At 41.6% G+C, this 27,852-nt stretch overlaps 1 protein-coding gene across 1 annotated transcript; it reads right to left on the bottom strand.

Moving 5' to 3' along the window:
- Positions 1-233: 233 nt before the first annotated feature.
- LOC118366909 (solute carrier family 15 member 2-like) lies at positions 234-27,852 on the bottom strand. The gene is made up of 23 exons (XM_035749742.2): positions 27,308-27,852; positions 25,628-25,674; positions 25,193-25,280; positions 18,607-18,748; positions 15,345-15,437; positions 15,134-15,233; positions 12,881-12,971; positions 12,678-12,755; positions 8,556-8,638; positions 8,286-8,369; positions 7,905-7,994; positions 7,389-7,433; positions 7,124-7,159; positions 5,356-5,444; positions 4,385-4,466; positions 4,015-4,140; positions 3,516-3,680; positions 3,313-3,359; positions 3,002-3,109; positions 2,665-2,761; positions 2,272-2,415; positions 1,765-1,869; positions 234-1,484 (listed from the first exon to the last, which is right to left on the bottom strand). The coding sequence occupies exons 1-23, from the start codon at positions 27,537-27,539 to the stop codon at positions 1,254-1,256; spliced, it is 2,403 nt and encodes an 800-aa protein (XP_035605635.1). The 5' UTR covers positions 27,540-27,852; the 3' UTR covers positions 234-1,253.

The raw sequence follows: 27,852 nt of genomic DNA, 5'->3' as shown, positions 1-27,852 counted from the left end.
AGGTTGTCTAAGGAGTGATGGATGTAATATGTCCATTACTAGGAAGTGGTGTGATTGCTTTCTGTCGGTAGTCATGGATCTGTGATAAGGGAAGGAAATCCCACGAGCCAAAGCCATGAATGAGTAAAGATTATAAATGTGCATACCGATTCCATCAACAGTGAGCTAGTCCTGCAAAGCCATAAGAGTAGTAAGCTTTCTAGTGACACCATCAGAAATAAAAGTATAAAATATTCAACTAGAGAAATGTACACCTTTTTATTTAGCATTTCATTTTTTATTTACAGTAAAATTACAAGAAAATGTTTGTCAAGATTAGAAAATGTTATGCTGATGATTAGGAGCAGCATGTCTTCTCTAGAGTGCCTTGAGACTTTTCCCTGACTCCATAGTTGTCCCCCGCGATGAAATTGGGGAGGGGACTGTGGATTTGTCTCCATCCTTCCTTTTGTTCATACGTTAGTCACACACAATATCTCAGACATCACCGGGCCAATTCTGACGAAAATTGGGTGAATGATTGCGTCTTGCCGCAGAGATCCAGCTTTTACAAAATTACACTGATTGGCCAAGGCGTGGAGCTATAGTAATTAACAGAAATTTGCTAGTCACACACAATATCCCAATTAGCCCAAGCTGGTGGCGCTGCATCATTTGTGCGGGACTACATGTTTACTGTTGCCTTTGTCATCTGTACTTTGGTTTAGTCAAGTATTACTGGACTTCAGTCTACTCCAGTTTTGTCTCAAGTAGCCAGTATGAAGAGGGACCATTTTTACAATGTTCTGTTATTGTGTTGTTTTTGGATAGGTTCCCTTTCATGTATCATTAACTGTAAGAGACAGTTGTGTTCCTTGTCTACTATGAACAACATTATAAACAGGAAGCTAACGTTTGTTTAATTATGTGCAGTACTGCAAAATTCTGTAAAATGTTACAAATTCACAAAAATTCAATTTATTTTGCCATAAAGTATTTCAACAATGTTGTTTTGTTCCTACGGGTCCTGGTTTCACCTGTGGATTTTGAGGTGTCTAGGTTGGAGTGCTAACTCTGGTTAGTACATAAGATCACACAGACAGGGTGTGACAACAACAAACTACATACAGTAAGGCTCAGTCAAAATATACTCAAACAGCATTCACCAAATCGTAATGCTTTGCTTCGATTTACCAATGCATAAAAACATTCCACAATAGGGGCTTACAGGTCTATCGAGGGGGAAGTCATAACACAGTACGTCAGTCACCAAGCTACATCTTAGTGCGCTTCTCTATTGGGTTCAAGTACATACTGTTGTCTGTCTGGTCCATGTGGTATTTCTGGTTCTTTTTCAAGTTGTCTTCATCCTCGTCATTGACGGTCTTGTCTGGGAACAGCTTGTCTAGCTCGTCGGGGTCTACGTAGGTGTAGAAGTAAGCCATGATGGAGAAGATGATGCAGACTGCCACCAGGAGGCCAGCGAACAGCAGGAACTCCATCCACTGGGAATTAGAAGTTCGACTCAACATTAAACACATTTAATACAGGCCTATGTTGTTATTTGAAGGCCATATTTATTACCCTGGTGTACTCTACTTGAGAAAGGGACCAAGACAGTAATGATGTTGTGATTGGTTGCCCTCTAGTGGACTACCACAGACATTTGGTTCTGTGTTTTTAACCGTTTTATGCAGTCTATGGGTTCAATGGTGCAATGACAAGATCTTCTAAACAGCACAGTGAAAACAAAAGCACTCTTCTACTACTGGGACTGAGACTTACCTGATCCAGACCTGCCCCCTCTGCAACGATCAGCACAATGACATTGCCAAAGGCTACAGTCAGCAGCCAGCCGGCCTGCAGCACTGACTTCATGTTAGCTGGGGCCTGTATTGAACATAGACCAAAATATTGTTTATCATTGGTGGGGAAAAGCAGGGACAGATCACACAGCTCTGGGGGATATTAACGATGATGCACACGTTCTTTACTCAGACATTATATTCTCTCCTTGTAAAGGCGGAATTCCAAATAATTAACCCATAACCTTGTAATCCCCTTATGCATTTCATGTAGATCTGAAAGGGTTCAGGTTGGTATAAGCAATATAGTTTTAGGTTCATCTTGCCCTCTGAAAGCCTAGGTAGAATTTTCATCATATTGGATACCCCAATTCTTTCAGATATTCAGAGGTACCTACAGTATGTAGGCACTTTAGGCTTATTATCAATACTCAACCAATAACCAATTACTGATCACTGCTGACCTGCGAGGAAGACAACTACTGACCTGTGAGTAGGAGAACTCGAGGCCTGTGATGGAGAACATGACTTCTCCCGCTGTGATCAGGACGTATTGTGGAATCTGCCAGGCTATGTGGACATTGTTGGCCTTCACATCCTCCATTTTCTGGAGAATGATCTCTCCAGGGTCCTGGGGGAAAAAGTAGAGGAGGTTAGTACTGTATGCCAGTGCAGGCACTGAAAATGCTAACAATACCAAGGTTGTGGGTTCAATTATCGCAGGGATCACATACACTTACTAGTTTAACTACCAGGTAGCTAGTACTGTGCTAGTCCAGGTATTTATAGTTATACTGGCTTCAGGCTGTAGCAGGAAACACATATAGTATCTACAGTATGGTATTTTGTGGTCTCATGTAAAGCCAGTGGCCTGACTCACTCTTTTGAGAATGACAGTGTACGAGGCTCCAAAGTCAAGCAGGCCCAGGGTGATGAGGAAATTCTGTGAGCCTGATGTACACTTATCATTTGTGTACCTGTGAGAGATGGGATAGGTGAATGATTTAGAGAAGGCAGAGGTAAAAGTGATCTGTGGATACTGAGATATGATCTAGTATTGTATCTATTACCGATTTGATAATATATCAGTCAGATTTTCAATGTTAGAAAATTAGGAATATCAATTATAGGATATTCTGTCAGTGGACTGGGATGAGATACTTTAATATTTGTTAAGATGAACTGCAATGTAAAGGAAATATGCAAGTCATACTCACTCTTTTCTTTCCACACTGTTATGGGGAGATATGCCATAGTCAGCAGGTACGTAAAAATCCACAGCACCTACTGTTATGTTCACAGCCTCGCTCCGTGTGTTGATGAATCTGTTCGAGACAGTGACCATGTTAAATGCTTCAGCTCCAACACATTTCTAATGCAGGTATGCAGAGATGGGATAAAGTATATTCATTGATCTATAGCTGAGAGTCATGGGGAACATGTATTTTTCCATTGTACAAGATGATTCACAAGATGATGAACTCTTATTCTTTCCTCCAGTTAAATTCAGACATAGAAACATCATTACCTCAGGTACGCTTCCATTTTTTCACTTTTATGTATGTTGTCTGTCGCCTATATTATGAAACAATAAATAAAAAATAAACTGAACAGATCATGAAAGTTGGAAATACAGTAATAATGTCTGTAGGAGGCTATTAAGAAGAGCTACCACATCGTTCAATAACTTTTGTAATCATTATGGTGCTTCAGATCAGACTTCAGACTCACTAGTTGACACACAATCCCAGATCCATTGCTGTGCAGGACGAGAGTGTAGGCTTTCTGCTCTGTGAAGGTCTGGACACACTGGTAAAGGATTTCATTTTGGGTGACCGCCATATTGATGGTCTTGTTGTGTCCCCCTAGTTGAATATGCTGATATGCTGGTGGATCCTAATGGACAGACACAGTGGCATAGTGTATTGACAAGGTTTATGTTCACCTATATAGCCAAAACAAAAGACACGCTGACCCCAGAAGAACACACTCCTATCTGGTAGGACTGCTTTCTGTAAGAGCTGCTGTCAACGTTTATAAATACATGTTATACGCATAGCATTATCAACTTAAGTTAAGTTCATAGAAATAGAATTACAGGAATGTACAAAGCCACAGCAATTTGGCCACACCCTCATGGGTACATTAATTATATGGTTAGGTTACAGTAAAACATCCTGTAATGTGCTTTACTGTTGTATTGTTTTACAAAACTGACAATCTAGTTTACCTCATAGGATTTGATGGGTTGTGAGAAGAGGTTACTCCCGGGGATGTTCAGTTTGACGTCACTGACAGCCAGATTGTAGACCTGTAGCAGACATTGTCCCTGTGGCGCAGGCTCCACCACCGTTTTCTACCAGAGGCAAAGAGAAGATAGAGGGGACATTAGAATCAAGGTAGTCTCTTCCCACAGCTACAGCTGCTATAGGTAGGGTAAAACGCCATGATTCTGTCACTATGGATTTAAAGAGGTCGTTTCAGAAGTTATTGAGAATTATGATAATCTTGCAAAAACACGATTAGGGATTTTTCTGGCCTTTGGCAAGTTATACAAACAAAATCTAAAGTGAAATTGAGCCAGAGATGTTTAGTCTTACCGTGACATTGACCTCCACCAAGGTGGCAGAACCGAAGGCCAGCGCTGCAAAGATCATACCCACAGCCATCTTCTTCAGCGGCCTGAGAAGAGATGGAAGAATCTGACAATCAAACAATCTGACCCCACACGACCCTTAGATACCTTACACTACACTACACGTATAGACTTTTAAAGATGCCCTCTAGGATCTTAAGCACAACACATTTGTTACATATAGTACGAATTGGATAGCTTTTTCTGCATGACATAACAAAGCATACAAAATGGATGTATATGATTTGATGACGTAGTACACAAAACACGGGGACCCCTTTTGGCTTGTGAGCACCACTTTCAAAACTACTGGCTGAATTTATATAAACGTTCGAGAGTGCACCTTTAACAGAGTGCTTGACGGTCAACTCACATTGGTCAACATTGTCCCTAACCACGTGCTACTACACAGTGCTAACCAGTAGTACACAGTTGCTACTACACAGTAACAACAATTTCTGTTCTCAGAAATGACTCATTTGGTCAGTTGTTTTATATCTCTGTAGGAGAAGACGTTTGCACGACATTGTTTCCACGTATCTTTCACCCATCTCTATGACATGATAAGATCACAAGGTTTGGTAGAGCAGCTACAAATGTTTTCTTTATGGCCAACAGGCAGCTGTGTAAGCCACATGATGCCTGTTCTTGCACCATTCCTTACTCCCTTAGTTTCCTCATAAAAGATGACTGTGGAACGCTGTAGTGTCCACCGTCAGCTAAAGCTCCCGCTCGTTTAGAGACGGGCTGTATCTGAAAACGTAGCCTTGCTTCCTTCATCCTTGCTTCCCCAATTATCCTTAAAACGCATTGGAGAAGATGATCCAAGGTCCCTCCTCCAATGAGCTTTGATAGGAAAGGCATGGAATTGAGGAAATAAGGACGGAAGAAGCAAGGATGAGACAGCTAGTGTTCAGACACACAAGGTCCACTCACGTGAGATTGATCCTACACAGGCCTATGAGTGGGTACACACCCATGTCAAAGATAGGCACAAACACGAGGATCAGCAGAGCGTTTAACATCTGAAAAAATAAGCAAGAACAAAACACAGGGCACACGCCTATAAATGACAATAAAAAATCCCCTAAAAATATCATAAAATCATAAAGGTTAATGAAGCATACTTATAAAAGACACCAGTAAATATTTGTACTCAATGTTCTCAATAAAAAGATAGCATTATGGTGGTAATATCCATTATAAAAGGGTTTGGGTTCAGGAGAAAACAAGTGTGATCTTAGTCAAGGCCATGAGAGAGATAACCTATGGTTACAGTTCTAAACTCAGCAAAAAAAGAAATGTCTTCTCACTTTCAACTGCGTATATTTTCAGCAAACTTAACATGTGTAAATATTTGTATGAACATAACAAGATTCAACAACTGAGATATAAACTGAACAATTTCCACAGACATGTGACTCACAGAAATTGAATAATGTGTCTCTGAACAAAGGTGGGGTCAAAATCAAAAGTAACAGTCAGTATCTGGTGTGGCCACCATCTGCATTAAGTACTGCAGTGCATCTCCTCCTCATGTACTGCACCAGATTTGCCAGTTCTTGCTGTGAGATGTTACCCCACTCTTCCACCAAGGCACCTGCAAGTTCTTGGACATTTCTGGCGGGGAATGGCCCTAACCCTCACCCTCCGATCCAACAGGTCCCAGACGTGCTCAATGGGATTGAGATCCGGGCTCGTCGCTGACCATGGAAGAACACTGACATTCCAGTCTTGCAGGAAATCACGCACATAATGAGCAAAACCGCAACTCGTCAGTGAAGAGCACTTTTTGCCAGTCCTGTCTGGTCCAGCGACGGTGGGTTTGTGCCCATAGGCGATGTTGTTCCCGGTGATGTCTGGTGAGGACCTGCCTTACAACAGGCCTACAAGCCCCCGGTCCAGCCTCTCTCAGCCTATTGCGGAAAGTCTGAGCACTGATGGAGGGATTGTGCGTTCCTGGTGTAACTCGGGCAGTTGTTGTTGCCATCCTGTACCTGTCCCGCAGGTGTGATGCTCGGATGTACCGATCCTGTGCAGGTGTTGTTACATGTGGTCTGCCACTGCGAGGACGATCAGCTGTCCGTCCTGTCTCCCTGTAGCGCTGTCTTAGGTGTCTCACAGCAAGGACATTGCAATATATTGCCCTGGCCACATCGGCAGTCCTCATGCCTCCTTGCAGCATGCAGATGAGCACGGATCCTAGGCATTTTTCTTTTGGTGTTTTTCAGAGGTAGTAGAAAGGCCTCTTTAGTGTCCTAGGTTTTCATAACTGTAACCTTAATTGCCTACCGTCTGTAAGCTGTTAGTGTCTTAATGACCGTTCCACAGGTGCATGTTCATTAATTGGTTATGGTTCATTGCAAGCATGGGAAACAGTTTTTAAACTCTTTACAATGAAGATCTGTGAAGTTAGTTGGATTTTTACGAATTATCTTTGAAAGACAAGGTCCTGAAAAAGGGATGTTTCTTTTTTTTGCTGAGTTTAGTATAAAGATTATAAGCAGTAGTAATGTATTATGTACTGTTAGGAAGTGAGTAACCTAACGGAGCAGGCGTAAAGAAACTATTGAGCCGGAGACCCCATATCCATTTTTCAGGGGAAGCGGAAGTTGGGTTGAAATACTGTATCCCTGAAAACTGGAAACACCGGCTTTCTGTGGACCGCGCAGAGAGTGGGAAGAGAGTAAGAAACTGCAGGTACCTGCATTTGATCAGGCTTCAGGACAAATGTTGATCCCTGTAACATGGAGACCGATTTTACAACAAGATCTCAATTTCATATTACAGTCAATGATAATAAAACAATTCAGAATACTATGAAATCATAAATATTGTACAATCATCTTTTACCACAGTTGTAAAGCACATTGCTACACAAAGAAATAAACTTACGAAGACCATTCACTGCGAGACTCATACCACTGTTGTTATGTATTGTACATTGAAAGAAAGAAAAAGGAACTTACGAAGGCCATGTTCATCCGCGTGGCCTGGAGAGTCCAACGGGATCCCTACAGCATCACAAAACAAAGACGGCTGAATGTTATCATGTTATCACTGGCCCATTCATTGTATTCTATGGCACTGAATAGCTGGTTCGCCATCACCATTCACTTCAATGGCATAATCAGACCTCATTAATCCAATGTCCTTGGGTTCTAACATGCCTAATGGAAAGCCAAACGAAATGTTAGATGTGTGTTTGGAATTTGCAGTTATCCCTAATCAGATGGTAGTGTGGTGCTGTTTGTTGTTGGCCAGAGGAGAGGAGAGGAGCCTTAGGCAAGCAGAACTTGGGGTCCCAGAGGGCAAAACTGGTTGAAATTACTGTCTTAACTTAGTCCATACCCATTGTATTGGACTGTATCTTGGGTTTCGGAATCATGAAAGCAATTGCTTAGGCCGGGGCTTTTTAACAGTGAGGGTGGTGATTACTGTTCTCGTGAGGCTGGTTAGGGTAAGGGTAAGCGTTGGGTCCTTACCTGCTGGTCAAACAGAGCCCAGAACATGGGCAGAGGGATGTAGAGCACTAGAACCCTTAGGACCATCTTAATCTCATGGATCAGACGTCTCTGTAGAGAAACACATAGGAAACCATACATTATGGGTCACTATCAGGAGAGACTTCTTTATACATACACATATACCTTCTCCTGTAGACGTTCACCTGTATGCCAGATCACCAAAGACTAAATGCAATTTTATGAAAATGTTAGGGACAATAGCGTTTTCTTATCTTTATATTATCTTATCATATCTTAATCTGAAACACAGTTAATGGGGGCAGTTAAAAGCTCCATGAAGTCATTCTAGTCGTCACTGGAGTTAATCAGAAAAAGTTATTTCATTTTTGATAATCATACCGGATACTTGTCCTCTGCCCAGTCCAGCCAGTGTTTCTTCTTAGGGTCAGATTTAGAGCTCTTCCAACGGTTCTTGATGGCCAACTGTAGGGTGGAGGGAACAGGATCAGTCATGGTACAATATTCAGCCCAGGGACAGAGGTTTATCTTTCTGTAATCTCAGAACCCAGAACCAAAGTGTGCTGGCCAGCAATGTTAACAGTCTGCCACGAGAGACATCTTTCTATGGAAGTATATGACTGCTGAGAGAGTGAGAGATGGATGACTTACCCCCATGCACTTACACACATCCAACAAGATGTTTCCTTCCGGTGGACTCTTCTTATACATCCCACTTCCAGAGATGAACACAACTACAAAGACATAAACATATAACGAGTGGAGTTTGAGTAGATGTTGAGTAGAAGTTGTGCTAAACTCAGCAAAAAAAGAAAAGTCCCTTTTTCAGGACCCTGTCTTCCAAAGATATTTCGTAAAAATCCAAAATAACTTCACAGATCTTCATTGTAAATGGTTTAAACAATGTTTCCCATGCTTGTTCAATGAACCATAAACACCTGCACAGGATTGGTACATCCGAACATCACACCTGCGGGACAGGTACAGGATGGCAACAACAACTGCCCGAGTTACACCAGGAACGCACAATCCCTCCATCAGTGCTCAGACTGTCCGCAATGGCCTGAGAGACGCTGGATTAAGGGTTTGTAGGGCTGTTGTAAGGCAGGTCCTCACCAGACATCACCGGGAACAACGTCGCCTATGGGCACAAACCCACAGGACTGGCAAAAAGTGCTTTTCACTGACGAGTCGCGGTTTTGTCTCACAGGGGTGAGGTCGGATTCACGTTTATCGTCGAAGGAATAAGCGTTACACCAAGGCCTGTGCTCAGGAGCAGGATTTATTTGGAGGTGGTGGGTCTGTCATGGTCTGGGGCGGTGTGTCACAGCATCATGGAACTGAGCTTGTTGTCATTGCAGGCAATCTCAACGTTGTGTGTTACAGGGAAGACATCCTCCTCCCTCATGTGGTACCCTTACCGCAGGCTCATCCTGACATGACCCTCCAGCATTGCAATGCCACCAGCCATACTGCTCGTTATGTGCGTGATTTCCTGCAAGACAGGAATGTCAGCGTTCTGCCATGGCCAGCAAAGAGCCTAGATCTCAATCCCATTGAGCACGACTGGGACCTGTTGGATCGGAGGGTGAGGGCTAGGGCTAGGGCCATCCCCCCAGAAATGCCCGGGAACTTGCAGGTGCCTTGGTGGAAGAGTGGGGTAACATCTCACAGCAAGAACTGGCAAATCTGGTGCAGCCCATGAGGAGGAGATGCACTGCAGTACTTAACTTCTCTAGGGTAGGGGGCAGCATTGGGAATTTTGGATGAAAGTGTGCCCAAATTAAATTGCCTGCTACTCAGCCATAAAAGCTAGCATATGCATAATTAGTATATTTGGATAGAAAACACTCTGAAGTTTCTAAAACTGTTTGAACGATGTCTGTGAGTATAACAGAACTCATATGGCAGGCAAAAAACTGAGAAAAAAATCCAACGAGGAAGTAGAAATCTGAGGTTTGTAGTTTTTCAACTCTTAGCCTATCGAATACATGGTGTCTATGGGGTCATATTGCAGTTCCCAAGGCTTCCACTAGATGTCAACTGTCTTTAGAACCTTGTTTGATGCTTCTACTGTGAAGTGGGGGCGAATGAGAGGGGAATGAGTCAGAGGTCTGCCAGAGAGCCATGAGCTGGCCACGCTTGTTCACGTGAGAGTTAGCTTGCGTTCCATTGCATTTATGAAGACAAAGGAATTCTCTGGTTGGAACAGTATTGAAGATTTATGTTAAAAACATCCTAAAGATTGTTTCTATACTTCGTTTGACATGTTTCTGCGGACTGTAACGGAACTTTTTGACTGATGAATTTGGAATACTGGGCTAAATGCGCAAACAACAAGGAGGTATTTGGACATAAATGATGTCAACATTATCGATCAAACAAACATTTATTGTGGAACTGTGATTCCTGGGAGTGCATTCTGATGAAGATCATCAAAGGTAAGTGAATATTTATAATGCTATTTCTGACTTCTGTTGACTCCAACATGCGGATATCTGTTTGGCTTGATTTGTTGTCTGAGCGCTCTACTCAGATTATTGCATGGTTTGCTTTTTCCGTAAAGTTTTTTTGAAATCTGACACAGCGGTTGCATTAAGGAGAAGAGGATCTAAAATTCCATGCATAACAGTTGTATCTTTTAGCAATGTTTATTATGAGTATTTCTGTAAATTGATGTGGCTCTCTGCAAAATCACCGGATGTTTTGGAACTACTGAACATAACGCGCCAATGTAAACTCAGATTTTTGGATATAAATATGAACTTTATTGAACAAATACATGCATTGTGTAACATGAAGTCCTATGAGTGTAATCTGATGAAGATCATCAAAGGTTAGTGATGAATTTTATCTCTATTTCTGCTTTTTCGCTGGAAAAATGGCTGTGTTTTTCTGTGACTTGGCTCTGACCTAACATAATCGTTTGGTGTGCTTTCATGGTAAAGCCTTTTTGAAATCGGACACTGTGGTTGGATTTACAACAAGTGTATCTTTAAAAGGGTGTAAAATACATGTATGTTTGAGGAATTTTAATTATGGGATTTCTGTTGTTTTGAATTTGGCGCCCTGCAGTTTCACTGGCTGTTGACGAGGTAGGACGCTAGCGTTAATGTTAGTGCAGATGGTGACCACACCAGATACTGACTGACACATTATTCCATTTCTGTTAGTCACATGTCTGTGGAAATTGTTCAGTTTATATCTCAGTTGTTGAATCTTGTTATGTTCATACAAATATTTACACATGTTAAGTTTGCTGAAAATAAACGCAGTTACAGTGAGAAGACAATTATTTTTTTGCTGAGTTTATTATACATTGGTTATTAAAAAACTGATTGTAGGGCCTCCCGGGTGGTGCAGTGGTTAAGGGCGCTGTACTGCAGCGTCAGCTGTGCCATCAGAGACTCTGGGTTCGTGCCCAGGTTTTGTCCGGTAGGGATGTCCTTGTCTCATCGCGCACCAGCGACTCCTGTGGCGGGCCAGTAACCAAGGTTGCCAGGTGCACAGTGTTTCCTCAGACACATTGGTGGGGCTGGCTTCCGGGTTGGATGCGCGCTGTGTTAAGAAGCAGTTGGTTTGTGTATCGGAGGACGCATTACTTTCAACCTTCGTCTCTCCCGAGCCCGTACGGGAGTTGTAGCGATGAGACAAGATAGTAGCTACTAAAAACAATTGGATACCACGAAAAAGGGGAGCAATTCTAAAAAATAAAAATACAAAATAAAAATAATTAAAAAACTGATTGTAAATGTACTATGGCAATACAGTTTTATGAGTGTTGGTCTCCTCCAAAGCGCACCTGCAAACAAACTATCACTGTTGTCTTTCTGTCAGACCAAGGGGGAACTGAGGGGAGACGAACGTGTGGGAGTTCCCAATGAGTTCCCGAAGTGAAGTCCTTTTGGCATGTAAAAATTGGAATTCTAGGAGTTCCTAGATAAGCTTTTTCCACCCATGGTCATCTCCGAATGGTTAGTAATCAAGACCCTTACTCTCTGTTATAGTAAACTTCTTGACTACACACTGAAGAGTGTTGATGCTATCTGGGTAGATGACATTTGTTTAGGAACTAAAACAAATTAGCCAAAAGACCTACAGACTGTATTTACATATGTCAACAACATGTGTGTCCTGTTTGTATTGTTACTGTAACCCACCTACCGCTACATCAAGAATATGTTTTAACGGACAAGATCAGCAATTAGCCAATACCAGCCATCTGTGTGTGTGTGTGTGTGTGTGTGTGTGTGCGTGCGTGCGTGCGTGCGTGCGTGCGTGCGTGCGTGCGCGTGTGTGTGTGTGCGTGTGTGCCTATGCATGTTTGTGTATGTCTAACACAGTTCCGTGTTGTTTTGACTGGCGAGGCTCCATGTTTACCAGGCCCTACACACACATCGGTGTTCCTGCCATTAGGGTCTTTCTGCTGACTGCCTCAGAATCCCATTCTTCTTTAGGGTTCACTGCCTCTGCCAGGCTAAAGCATGCTCTATCAAAACAAACTCTGTTTTCCGACTCGGGGGCCACAGCCCCCCACTGTTACCCATAATGGTAGCTTGCCTATGTGAAAAGTAGCTCATGTATACACGTCTGCTGCACAACCAGGCCTGTGCTGAATGCATTCAATACATACTTTACCCAGCAGGCAAGGTTGTAATCTGGTAAAGTAATAACATCCTTTCTACCAGGTTTACTAACTGGGTATATTCTAGTCTCAAGTAGAAATCCAGACTGGCTTCATAAGAAGAGGTGTGAAGAAGAAAGTACACTCACCTAGAGCAATGACCATCAAAATCGCTGGTACTCCGAAGGCAAGAGCATAGCAGTCACCACCAAAACACTGCACATCTCCTGCAAGTATAAGAACACACTTACAGTACAGTTATGCTGTGCTAACTATGTAGCAGCCATATGCAATTTCAGAGGCCAAAGCCCTCAATATTAAGGTTAGGATTAAGGTTAATGTTGACACGAACCTCGCAATATTGGTGTGATGAGTGTCGATAAGACACTCCCACCATTGATGGACATGTAGAAAATGGAGAAGAATTTCCTCCTTTCATTTGTCTGAGGGGAGAGGGGAGAAAACCAATGATGGTGAACACTGTTTAATATCAGAAAATCAATTTAGATTAGTTATTTTACAGCTCAATAAAGTTGTTTTCTTCCATTCATGGCTGAATTTCTATCATATTTCTACTTCAATAGCCCTTCAACAAAACACATTTTAGTAATCACAGATGTTAGATTGAACCATCCCTCACATATTGCAGTGACAGTATGAAAGCAGGGGTTGGAACTGAAAATAGTTTCTAATTATTTTGTTCTGAACAGAAGTATTATTATTTTTTCTTCGTTCCACAGTTCTGAACCGGTTCGGGCCCCAAAAAAGTACAGATATACACTACTGTTCAAAAGTTTGGGAAAGAAGTTTTTGAAAGAAAAGCACATTTTGTCCATTAAAATAACATCAAATTGATCAGAAATGCAGTGTAGACATTGTTAATGTTGCAAATTACTATTGTAGCTGGAAATGGCTGATTTTTAATGGAATATCTACAAAGGCGTACAGAGGCCCATTATCAGCAACCATCACCCCTGTGTTCCAATGGCACGTTGTGTTAGCTAATCCAAGTTGATCATTTTAAAAGGCTAATTGATCATTAGAAATGCTTTTACAATTATGTTAGTATAGCTGAAAACTTTTGTGCTTATTAAAGAAGCAATAAAACTGGCCTTCTTTAGACTAGTTGAGTATCTGGAGCATCAGCATTTGTGGATTCGATTACAGGCCCAAAATGGCCAGAAACAAAGAACTTTCTTCTGAAACTTGTCAGTCTATTCTTGTTCTGAGAAAAGAAAGCTATTCCATGCCAGAAATTGCCAAGAAACTGAAGATCTCGTACAACGCTGTGTACTACTCCCTTCACAGAACAGCGCATGGGATCTAACCAGAATAGAAAGAGGAGTGGGAGGCTCCGGTGCACAACTGAGCAAGAGGACAAGTACATTAGAGTGTCTGGTTTGAGAAACAGATGCCTCACAAGTCCTCAACTGGCAGCTTCATTAAATAGTACCCGCCATACACCAGTCTCAACGAAGAGGTGACTCCAGGATGCTGGCCTTCTAGGCATGTTTTTTTTACATTTAGCTTGACATTAAATTATTTTTTTTTTAACCTTTATTTAACCAGGCAAGTCAGTTAAGAACACATTCTTATTTTCAATGACGGCCTGGGAACAGTGGGTTAACTGCCTGTTCAGGGGCAGAACGACAGATTTGTACCTTGTCAGCTCGGGGGTTTGAACTCGCAACCTTCCGGTTACTAGTCCAATGCTCTAACCACTAGGCTACGCTGATTGGTGAAGCACTGATTGCTTCACCAATCAGTGCGGATAGAACAGCTTACTTTGGAGCGGGTAAGCGATTTAATCTGTATAGGAAAGTCATTAAGAGCTAATTGTATTTTGCCGTAACAGCATAGTTTCAATCATAGTGAAAGAAAAACAGTCAGTCACAGTGAAGGGCGTGAGATGCTACTGAAATTTTGCCAGCAGCTTCTATGGAGGAACGTCTTTGATCTTCAGCATTGGTTTAACGTTGAACCAGAGCAAACATTAGCTCTGGTCCACAAGCTAACAAGCTAACAAGCTTCAGAGGGGAGGGGCAGCCTACACATAAATGCATACCCACTGGCAAAGATTTTCAGTTGGCAGCAATACACTTAAAATCCCATTTTACCTTTTGTAGTTAATAAATCCACCGTGAAATGTGATAACTATAGTATCCTTAACTAGCATTGAAAAAGCTAATCCATTCTTTTAGACAACTCTTCCTCATTTATGGATCATGCTTGTAATGTTGTCAGTAGGCTACAAAGTAACCTATGCTTCAGAGGGGAGGGGAACCCTACAGATAACGCATACCCACTGGCAAAGATTTCTAGCTGACAGGAAGACACTGGAATAAGTTTCTGAGTGACAGAGTGCGGGCTTTGCATAGGCTCTTTGTTGTGATTTTTGTGGGACTGGAAAAAAATACCCGGAATGTAAAATTACGTTATTTACCATTTCCCATGCCTTTAAAATAACGTTTCTGTTTCGGAACAGTATAGGTCACTTTCGTTTCCGGTTTGGGTTCTGTTCCTCAAATAATTTCGTTATTTTCCGTTTTTTTGGTTCTGTTCCCTGAAAAGTTCCAACCCTATTTTGGATATAATAGTCTCTTACATGCTCTTCATCAAACTGGTCACCTCCGAACGCTGCTACACAGGGTTTGATACCTCCTGTACCAAAGGCTATGAGGATCAGACCCACCATAGACAGTACTCTAGAACACACACACATACACACACAGAGCACAGCGTTAGATGTCAGATTGGTCAACACATTTACAGGGCAACATTTCTAGCTCTTAATCAATCAGTGATCAACTACTCACATGTGTATGGTTGAGTCCCCCACACTCGGTATGGCCCCAACAGACTTGATGATGTGACCGAGCACATAGACAACAGAGAGGTAGATAATGGTCCTGTGGATGACATGACACACAGTAGTTACTTTCACAATTAGCTTAGAATAGAAAATAATAGAATACTTGAAACCACAATAGATCAAACAGAGTATATTTCCCTTTAAGGGATGAAAATAAATTTCCATCCCTAACTATAATATTTTCCGACAACATAGAACTGTAAAAGGGGGTTGCGTTGTAATCTACTGCAGAGATAGCCCAAAGAGTTGTATTTTACGATCCCGGTCTGTGCACAAACAACTGGAGCTTCTACTTAAATGTAGAAAAAAATCCACCTTTCCAGAAACAAGTCTCTCACTGTTGCCGCTTGCTATAGACCACCGTCTGCCCCCAGCTGTGCCCTGGACAGCATATGTCAATTGATTGCCCCCCATCTATCTTCAGAGCTCGTGCTGTTAGGTGACCTAATCTGGGACATGTTTATCACCCCAGACATCCTACAATCTAAGTGTGATGCCCTCAATCTCACACAAATTATGAATGAACCTACCAGGTACAACCCCAAATCTGTAAACACGGGCACCCTCATTGATATCATCCTAGCCAACCTGCCCTCCAAATACACCTCTGCTGTCTTCAACCAGGATCTCAGCGATCAGTGCCTCATTGCCTGCATCCGTAATGGGACTGCGGTCAAACGACCACCCCTCATCACTGTCAAACGCTCCCTAAAACATTTAATCGAGCAGGCCTTTTTAATCGACCTGGCCCGGGTATCCTGGAAGGATATTGATCTCATTCCGTCAGTAGAGGATGCCTGGTTATTATTTAAAAGTGCTTTCCTCACCATCTTAAATAAGTATGCCCCGTTCAAAAAATGGAGAACCAGGAACAGATATAGCCCTTGGTTCACTCCAGAACTGACTGCCCTTGACCAGCACAAAAACATCCTGTGGCGTACCACATTAGCATCGAATAGCCCCTGCGATATGCAACTTTTCAGGGAAGTTAGGAACCAATATATACAGGCAGTTAGGAAAGCAAAGACTAGCTTTTTCAAACAGAAATTTACATCCTGCACAAACTTCAAAAAGTTCTGGGACACTGTAAAGTCCATGGAGAATAAGAGCACCTCCTCCCAGCTGCCCACTGCACTGAGGCTAAGAAACACTGTCACCACCGATAAATCCACGATAATTGAGAATTTCAATTTCAAGCATTTTTATACGGCTGGCCATGCTTTCCACCTGGCTACCCCTACCCTAGTCAATAGTCCTGCACCTCCCACAGCAACTTGCCCAAGCCTCCCCCATTTCTCCTTCACCCAAATCCAGATAGTTGATGATCTGAAAGAGCTGAAAAATCTGGACCCCTACAAATCAGCCGGGCTAGACAATCTGGACCCTCTCTTTCTAAAATGATCTGCCGAAATTGTTGCAACCCCTATTACTAGCCTGTTCAAACTCTCTTTCATATCGTCTGAGATACCAAAAGATTGGAAAGCTACCACGGTCATCCCCCTCTACAAAAGGGAGAGACACTCTAGACCCAAACTGCTACAGACCTATATCTATCCTACCCTGCCTCTCTAAGGTCTTTGAAAGCCATGTTAACAAACAGATCACCGACCACTTCGAAACGCACCGTAACTTATCCGCTATGCAATCTGGTTTCCGAGATGGTCATGGGTGCACCTCAGCAACGCTCAATGTCCGAAATGATATCATAACCGCCATCGATAAAAGACAATACTGTGCAGCTGTATTCATCGACTGGCCAAGGCTTTCGACTCTGTCAATCACCACATACTTATCGGCAGACTCAACAGCCTTGGTCTCTCAAATGACTGCCTCGCCTGGTTCACCAACTACTTCTCAGACAGAGTTCAGTGTGTCAAATCGGAGGGCCTGTTGTCCGGACCTCTGGCAGTCTCTATGGGGGTGCCACAGGGCTCAATTCTCGGGCCGACTCTTCTCTGTATATATCAATGATGTCACTCTTGCTGCTGGTGCTTCTCTGATCCACCTCTACACGGACAACACCATTCTGTATACTTCTGGCCTTTCTTTGAACACTGTGTTAACAGACCTCCAGACGGGCTTCAATGCCATACAACACTCCTTCCGTGGCCTCCAACTGCTTTCAAATGCTAGTAAAACTAAGTGCATGCTCTTCAACCGATCACTGCCCGCACCTTCCCGCCCGTCCAGCATCACTATTCTGGACGGTTCTGACTTAGAATATGTGGACAACTACAAATACCTAGGTGTCTGGTTAGACTGTAAACTCTCCTTCCAGACTCACATTAAGCATCTCCAATCCAAAATTAAATCTATAATCAGCTTCCTATTTCACAACAAAGCCTGTCATTTACAAAATAGCCTCCAACACTCTAATCAGCAAATTGGATGCAGTCTATCACAGTGCCATCCGTTTTGTCACCAAAGCCCCATATACTACCCACCATTGCGACCTGTATGCTCTCGTTGGCTGGCCCTCGTTTCATATTCGTCACCAAACCCACTGGCTCCAGGTCATCTATAAGTCTTTGTTAGGTAAAGCCCCGCCTTATCTCAGCTCACTGGTCACCATAGCAGCACCCACCAATAGCATGCGCTCCAGCAGGTATATTTCACTGGTCACCCCCAAAGCCAATTCCTACTTTGGCCTCCTTTCTTTCCAGTTCTCTGCAGCCAATGACTGGAACAAAATGCAAAAATCACTGAAGCTGGAGACTCATATCTCCCTCACTAACTTTAAGCACCAGCTGTCAGAGCAGCTCACAGATCACTGCACCTGTACATAGCCCATCTGTAAATAGCCCATCCAATTACCTCATCCCAATACTATTATTTATTTTTTGCTCCTTTGCACTCCAGTATCTCTACTTGCACATGCATCTTCTGCACATCTATCACTCCAGTGTTTAATTGCTAAATTGTAATAATTTCGCCACTATGGCCTATTTATTGCCTTACCTCAATTATCTTACATAATTTGCACACACTGTATATAGAGTTTTTCTATTGTATTATTGACTGTATGTTTGTTAATTCCATGTGTAACTCTGTGTTGTTGTTGGTGTCGCGCTGCTTTGCTTTATCTTGGCCAGGTCGCAGTTGTAAATGAGAACTTGTTCTCAACTAGCCTCCCTGGTTAAATAAAGGTGAAATTAAAAAGAAAAAAATCATTTTTTTTTTTAAAGTGGCTTCTACATCTAACTCACTTGAACTTGCCCAGCCAAGAGTCAGCGATGAGGGCCCCCAGCACAGGAGTGAAGTAGCAGAGGCTGGAGAAGGCATGGTACACTGCTGTGGAAAGGTTCGGGTCCCAATGCAGGTAGTTGATGAAGTACAATGTCAGCACCGCTACAATGAAACACAGTATGCACCAGGTTAGGGATCAGAGTTTTGCAATATAATAATGTGGCTAAACAGTCTTCTGTTCTTATTTTCAATTAGCGTACAATACAATTCAACAAATAAAATTTTGAGACCTATTATCTCACTGACTACTACAATGTGTTTTTTTTTATATGTGAGACTACGTAAACTCTTTGCTACTGAAAATAAGGATGAGATTATGTAAACTCTTTACTACTGAAAATAAGGAAACACACTTAAAACCTTTTAAACTTTAAGTCCCCTATTTAGGAGACTTTCGTTATAATGTAATTGTTTTATCAAGTCATATCAAGGTTATTGGCTTATTAATCAACTTCTGTTACAGTGGGTTTTCATCAACAACGAATTTGACTGCTTCAATTAATTTAGCCTCAAATTACTCTGGGGTATCCGGTCATATATCCACAGCCATTGGAGACTTGGGAGTACCACCTTATTCACTGATTGGACCGTCTGTCAATTTGTGTTGGAACGGTACATCACCGGTACATCACCGGTACATAAGCTGCATATAGCTGCAAACTGAGAGTCTACTGGAACGTTAGAAAGTAGTTCCATCGTTCTATGACAAACACACATCAATTTATATAGAATTAAATTTTAAAAATGGAACAGTTTGAAGATGTGAAACAAAACCACTTTGTTCATCACAGAGGGACAAACTTAAAAATAGATGAAAGATGAGATTGTGATGAATCAGTAGAGTTGCTGGCCAACACTGTGTTACGTTCACAGGGGGACAGAGACTACAACGAATGAGAGCAGTCCACTAGGACTGAGCAGTCCACCAGTCGTTAGATTTTCCCTGACCACTAGTTACACTTGAAGTCAGAAGTTTACATACACTTAGGTTGGAGTCATTAAAACTCGTTTTTCAACCAGTCCACAAATTTCTTGTTAACAAACTAATAGTTTTGGCAAGTCGATTAGGACATCTACTTTGTGCATGACACCAGTAATTTTTTCAACAATTGTTTACAGAATGATTATTTCACTTATAATTTACTGTATCACAATTCCAGTGGGTCAGAAGTTTACATAGACGAAGTTGACTGTGCTTTTAAACAGCTTGGTAAATTCCAGAAAATTATGTCATGGCTGTAGAAGCTTCTGATAGGCTAATTGACGTCATTTTAGTCAATTGGAGGTGTACCTGTGGACCTATTTCAAGGCCTACCTTTAAACTCAGTGCCTCTTTTCTTGACATCATGGGGAAACCAAAAGAAATCAGCCAAGACCTAGAGACCTCCAAAATCAGCCAAGAAATGGGAGACATCCACAACTCTGGTTCATCCTTGGGAGCAATTTCAAAATGCCTGAAGGTACCACGTTCATCTGTACAAACAATAGTACGCAACTATAAACACCATGGGACCATGCAGCCATCATACCGCTCAGGAAGGAGACGTGTTCTGTCTCCTAGAGATAAACTTACTTTGGTGTGAAAAGTGCAAATCAATCACAGAACAACATCAAAGGACGTTGTGAAGATGCTGGAGGAAACAGGTACAAAAGTATCTATATCCACAGTAAAAAGAGTCCTATATCGACATAACCTGAAATGCCGCACAGCAAGGAAGAAGCTTGCAAGCCAAAGAACACCATTCCAACCATGAAGCACAGGGGTGGCAGCATTATGTTGTGGGGGTGCATTGGTGCAGGAGGGACTGGTGCACTTCACAAAATTGATGACATCATGGGGCAGGAAAATTACGTGGATATATTGAAGCAACATCTCAAGACATCAGTCAGGAAGTTAAAGCTTGGTTGCAAATGCGTCTTCCAAATGGACATTGACCCCAAGCATACTTCTAAAGTTGTGGCAAAATGGCTTAAGCACAACAAAGTCTAGGTATTGGAGCGGCCATCACAAAGCCCTGACCTCATTCCTATAGAAAATGTGTGGGCAGACCTGAAAAAGCGTGTGCAAGCAAGGAGCCCTACAAACCTGACTCAGTTACACCCGCTTTGTCAGGAGGAAGGGGCCAAAATTCACCCAACTTATTGTGGGAAGCTTGTGGAAGGCTACCTGAAACGTTTGACCCAAGTTAAACAATTTAAAGGCAATGCTACCAAATACTAATTGAGTGTATGTAAACTTCTGACCCACTGGGAATGCGATGAAAGATATAAAAGCTCAAATAAATCATTCTCTCTACTATTATTCTGACATTTCACATTCTTAAAATAAAATGGTGATCCTAACTGACCTAAAACAGGGAATCTTTACTAGGATTAAATGTCAGGAATTGTGAAAAGCTGAGTTTAAATGTATTTGGTGAAGGTGTATGTAAGCTTCCGAGTTCAACTGTATATAAAACATTATTAGGCAGCACAAATCTTATAGCATGTTAATTGTAAATGTTCATAGCATGACATTTGAAAATGACATCTATGATGTGACTTTCTAACAGTGTAAGGTATTACAACCTACTGTTCATGGCACTCTCATGAAGATATGTTTTATATGCCCATCCAGGCTCTGATCAACATTGGGCACTGTTCATCCACCTCTGGCCTGCTCGCCTCCCTACCACTGAGGAAGTACTGTTCCCGCTCAGCCCAGTCAAAACTTTTGCCTGGCTCCCCAATGGTGGAACACACTCCTCACGTCAATCACCACCTTCCGGAGACACCTGAAACCCCACCTTTTATTACCTAAACAAAGTAATCCTTCTCACAAAAGATTTAATCAATAAAGGGTGTTCCATTTCATAAGGGAATGCACCAATTATCGCTTTTTTTTTGACTTAAATGTAAATGTTTATGCCCATCCACTTAACATTGACGTTCAACGGATGGCAGTCCCTAGGCAGGGTGTCATTTGTCAGTGTGTTTCAGAAGGCCAGTCAGAGAAAGGCAGACAGACAAACAGGGGGTCTAGATCAAGTGAAATGAAGTTCAGGTCTGAGGCCAAAATGGATACATAGTGTGGACCCTCTGTCAAAATGGCCTCATTGACTTATTGCATTTGACATGGGCGTTTGCTGCTTCTCATGACCAGGGCCATGCACAGACATGCTCAAAATAACAAATGACACATGTCAGATCCAACTTAAAATGTGGATGTCTGCCCGGCACCCTTCCTGCCACCCACTGCATGCAAGTCAAACGAGTGTGCTCTTGGGGCGGAGGAGGCGATTCAAGAGCTTATGAAAGTATCTAGCTTGATGTGCAAATCGTGACATTTAAAATGAAAAGAGACTCAAAATAAAATGTAAAAGTACGTTATAACATTTTTTTTTATCCATGGAGCTACAAGAGCACTTTCATAGGAGGGCAAAAGGGCAGGTGTTCAGGCACTGGTTGAGCCCCAGTGGAAGCCACTGATTGGCTGAATACTGGACTTTTCTTTAAGAAGATATATCACGTGATCTGTGCATTGGAACAACAACATACATACACCGACTTCAACCGAATGATCGCTGCTGCACATGCTGCCAATGTTTTGAACAGATTATATTATACTATTTAGAATGAGCAGCTAGCTCACGTCACAAACTAATAAGTGCACCAGGAAGAACACAACAAACATTACTTAACTGGGGATATCTAGCTAATATAATGTCACAAAGCATGATGCACTAGCCAGGTAACTTTCATTCTGAAATAACTTCATATTTCTGAGTTAGTCAGATATTAGTTTAGAAAGACTTGAAATTGGCATGGGAGCTAACTAGCAAGCAAGTTACTAGCAGCTATAGCTAGCTAGCTAGCTGCTTATCAAAGTTAGGTAAATAGTTAATTTGACCAAAAAATCTACCAAACTATTTCTCAATGTTTCTCAAAATGACTGTAGCTGGCTAATTCATTTGATTACGCTTTGTGATACACACAGTTGTATACTGTTTTAGTCCACACAACATGTTGCCCTGTCACTTACAGTATAACCTGATGAACAACATGGTAGGAAAAAATAAAATTGGTCATGCTTTTTGTGTTAAAGATCCGCTATGGGAAAGTTCTAGCTAGTGTATCCCTGTCCTTCGACACTTGTTGGGTGTAGTTGTCCGGTTTATCAGGTCCCAGGCTACCATGACTGTTATGATTATTTATTTACATGTTAATTAGAATTCTTTTTTTGCTTTAGGGCCATCTTTACCTGATAGAGCAGATCTAGTCTCACATGCGGAAGTAAGCCGTCTGATGCAAGAGAGTCATTGGTAGGGAGACTAGAGCAGAACAAGATCTTGTGACTGAACAGACGCACATTTGAGGGGCCCAGAATGGTCCATTTACTTTTTGCTGATATAATTTATGCTCCTGAGATTTCATTGGATCAGTTCGCCCTCATAAGCAAATAGGTGGAAAACAATCCATGTTCGCATGCGCCCACGGAGGTAGAGCTGCTGCTGCTGCTGGCAGTTACAGAGGGGCAGAGTAGTAACTGAACAGCTTGTTTTGAACAATATATTTTTGAAACATGAAAAAGTACATATTTACCACACTTTTATGAGGATTTAAAGCATAATCCATTAATTATATATATTTTATTTACACTGAACATGTAAAGTGTAAAGTGTTGGTCTTATGTTTCATGAGCTGAAATAAGATCATAAAAATGTTTCATACGCACAAAAATATAATTTCTCTCAAATTACATCCCTGTTAGTAAGCATTTCTCATTTGCCAAGATAAGCCATCCGCCTGACTGGTGTGGCATATCAAGAAGCTGGCCTGCATACTCACCAGAAATGTAACGATTGAGCATGTTTGGATGCACTGGATCGACATGAATGATAATGTGTTCCAGTTCCCACCAATATCCAAACACGTCGCACAGACATTGAAGAGGAGTGGGACAACATTCCATAGGCCACAATCAACAGCCTAATCAGCTCTATGCGAAGGAGATGTGCCGCGCTGCATGAGGCAAATGGTGGTCACACCAGATACTGACTGCTTTTCTGATCCACGCCTTACCTTTTTTTAATGTATCTGTGACCAACAGATGCATATCTGTATTCCCAGTTAAGTGAAATCCATAGATTAGACCTAATTTATTTATTTCAATTGACTGGTTTACATATATGAACTTATATGTAACTCAGTAACATTTTTGAAATTGTTGCATATTACATTTATATTTTTGTTCAGTATAGTTAAAAATCTATATTTTTTGGACCAGTCAAAGTGGGGCGCTGCCCCTAATGCACTAATGGGAGGGCCACCGCTGTTGAACCCTATCTGTGTGTAACCAACTTCACATAGCCACCCAGAAGAAAGGCACATGGATACCCACACATCAGATTGACTCGGTTTTTATCTGCAGTAAAAGATATTAAACAGTGATGACAGGGTGGTCACAGCCACACGTTCACTGCTCTCAGAATATCTCTGACTCAATACACAAAGTGATCGTATAGTATGCGTTGTCTTAAAGAAAATACAGAAAAGCATACCTGCAGTAAAAGATATCAAACAGTGATGACAGGCTTTGACATGACGGTCGCAGCCACACGTTCACTGGTTAGGTAGAACACAATATATATTTTAGATAAGAGGAACCGTAGTGATACATACTCTCAATCTGAAGTGATATTAATCCATAAATACAGAGCACAAGTACAACCCTTTTTACATAAACCTTTTAAGGTAGTAAGAAAATAAACATTCACTAAATATTTCAATAAACCACAAGCTAGCAAATCACATGCAAGCAATATATAGAGTTGACATTGTAGTGCAGTGACCAACGCTGCTAGTTAACTCGTCATTAAAATGGCTAGCTAAACCAGCAAAAACTTGGTTAATTTGCCGAAATATGTCTTAAATACATTAACGGCAAAATAAATATATACATAGTCACATTCGTTTTTGACATCAGGATATATGAACCCGTTTTCCAAAGACACTATTGTGTTATACAGTTTTAAGTATTATATACAGAGGAAGGAGACACAAAAACGCTCTCAGAATACCTCTCTCACACTGAAGAGCAGGCAGACCAACATCCCAAATAGGGGAGAAGCACTCAAAACCCACCAGTTGTTCTTTCATAGAAAATAATACAAAAATGGTCCAAAGACCTCTCGTATTGCCAACCTTACTACAATGGCAGCAAATATTCTTATGAATTCAGCAACACATAATGAACGGAAACTTTATTTATATCACCCCTTTTCCTGAAGTGAATGGTTTCACCTACTACTCCACGAACTGCGGTGGTCTTTGATCTCTACATTGCACGCGAAGTTGATGGAAACACTACATTTTCACTTTGTCAGATGTGCACTTGCCTGCTCATTTCGCTTGTTTGTGTCTTAATTAGGTGAACTATCTTTCAAGCCATTGTAGGAGAACCATTCTTCGTAATGTTCTTAGTTAGGTTCTTACTTAGGAGAACAATTGTATTATATTCTTAGGTTCTTAGTTAGGAGAAACATTCTTAATTATAGGTTACTATACCTTTCATGCCATAGTAGGAGAAGCGTTCACAGAACTCATTCACCACTATAAAGGAGATGCTGACAGGGTAGTTGGTCCCACATAATTTCTGAGAAGAAAGGAGAAAGAGAGACAGAGGGACAGAGAGAGGGGAGAAGGGAGCGAGAAAGAGAGCGAGAGATAGAAATGCAGAGAGAGCGAGGGAGAGAAAAAAGAGAGAGGGTACATAAAGACTGTATGCACAGTTTACTGGAGTATCCAATATCCATTCTACAATCAGTTAAACAATACAATGATGACATTATCCATTCATGGTACAAAGAAATTACAAGTCTAAGGTCTGAAGAAGAAGAAATTATTGTTGAAATGTTGCTCAACTAAGAAACCCAGAAAACAAAGACAGGCCTGTGGATATAGTGCAATGAAACATGAAAGTAGAGAAATATCAAAAATTACCGGTGATTTGCTTGTGTTTCCATTTTCATGAATTATCAACTCATGTTCTGTAAGGAAATCACAAAATAATTTAACATTGGAGGTATTGCATTTACAAGATGCATGTACATGACGTACTGTATCTACATTTAAAGTAACTGTCCAGTATTTCCAGATTTTTATGAAATAAGACCTATAATTAATTACAATATGAGTGAAATTGTTTTCCTTCCACTTTTTTAAATGTTGTATGATAAAAAAATCAGCGTTTCTTTGTTGGAATGGTGTGGGTGTACCCCAACAACAGAATGGTGTGGGTGTAGCCCAACAACAGAAAGGTGTGGGTGTACCCCAACAACAGAATGGTGTGGGTGTAGCCCAACAACAGAAAGGTGTGGGTGTACCCCAACAACAGAATGGTGTGGGTGTACCCCAACAACAGAATGGTGTGGGTGTACCCCAACAACAGAATGGTGTGGGTGTAGCCCAACAACAGAAAGGTGTGGGTGTAGCCCAACAACAGAATGGTGTGGGTGTAGCCCAACAACAGAATTGTGTGGGTGTACCCCAACAACAGAATGGTGTGGGTGTACCCCAACAACAGAATGGTGTGGGTGTACCCCAACAACAGAATGGTGTGGGTGTACCCCAACAATAGAATGGTGTGGGTGTAGCCCAACAACAGAATGGTGTGGGTGTACCCCGACAACAGAATGGTGTGGGTGTACCCCGACAACAGAATGGTGTGGGTGTAGCCCCGACAACAGAATGGTGTGGGTATACCCCCGGTGTACCCCAACAACAGAATGGTGTGGGTGTACCCAACAACAGAATGGTGTGGGTGTAGCCCAACAACAGAATGGTGTGGGTGTACCCCAACAACAGAATGCTGTGGGTGTACCCCAACAACAGAATGGTGTGGGTGTACCCCAACAACAGAATGGTGTGGGTGTATACTGGTCCATAAAAATATTAATTAAAGTAGACCGCTGATTGGTCAGCTCATCCTCATCAGGAAATAGTAAGCATTTTTTAAATTCCTGTTTGAGATATAGGTTTGAGGTGGGGTTTTTGAAGTGGTTTTTTTCTACAATGTAGGCTTTGGCCACAAGTACCAGTATAGGATAGGACAACATTATTTGAGTATGAGTATAGGATAGGACAACATTATTTACAAGTACCAGTACAGGATAGGACAACATTATTTGAGTATGAGTTAACAGAATATGAACTTTTAAAAGTGAAATTTTTACTGGACAGTTACTTTAAGAATAATCTCTCATAAATGCAGGCCTTCTGTCAAATGCAATGAAATCCAACCCGTATTGCAGTATTCACGCAGTGACAAATACTAGTCAATAAGGTGCATAATTTCTGGGAATAGCCATACTGACTATTAATAATAAAAGTTCCATTGCAAATAGACAGATGTGATGGAAAAGATCTTCAGAAGTTTTGCAGTGAAAACCAAACACTAAATGCAAAATGACAAATTCCACATATTTTAGCATTTCTATAAATCGAGCACGTTACACATTTGCCTACATCCATCCATCTTGTCAAGCATTGGCATGCATAACGACAGTCATTCACCATTTGTCACTACAAAAAACTGAAAACTATTGATAACAAAGTTTGTGTGTAAAACTCTTTCCTTCAAAAATGCATGGACCATGGATCAAATAAAAAGACACGCATTACCCTTTCGTTTCTCCATTTCCTCTGTTTTTTTCTGGAGTGTTTTTGGCACACTAGCGTCGCATCGGTCGGTGGACCTCTTGACGTGAGTCCAAGTCCGTTCCTCTCTTGTCTGTGACTGAGCGCACTGCGCAGCATTGGAAAACGCAGATCTCTTATAACATATGTTCAACCCGTTAGTTAATATTCGACTCCAGATCCATGAATTTCTGACTTCAAGGGCTGTTCTGTACATATCTGCTACTGTCAGCAAAATAGCAGATCTTACTTTACTTTCATATAGCCCAGCAGAGTCTGGACTGTGTGGGAACCTGCCTGTAAACCAGATTCTGGATGCACAATAGAGTTCTTGTTTGGGTTTTTGAACCCGCAAACCTGAGCATGGAATGCCTGTTGAAATTAGCCTGAAGTGATCATAGCCTGTGAGTCCCACTGGTGGATAGTAGACGAACAGTAGTGTTTTCTCACGCAAAATAGGGTAGGCTAAGCCTACCTTTTGATAAGAAAATGATTGACACAAAGTTTAGAGAACATTTATCCCTCATCGT

The sequence above is a fragment of the Oncorhynchus keta genome, chromosome 34 (assembly GCF_023373465.1).
Source record: "Oncorhynchus keta strain PuntledgeMale-10-30-2019 chromosome 34, Oket_V2, whole genome shotgun sequence".
Taxonomy (NCBI): Eukaryota; Metazoa; Chordata; class Actinopteri; order Salmoniformes; family Salmonidae; genus Oncorhynchus; species Oncorhynchus keta.
This window is presented reverse-complemented; position numbering and strand designations above follow the sequence as displayed.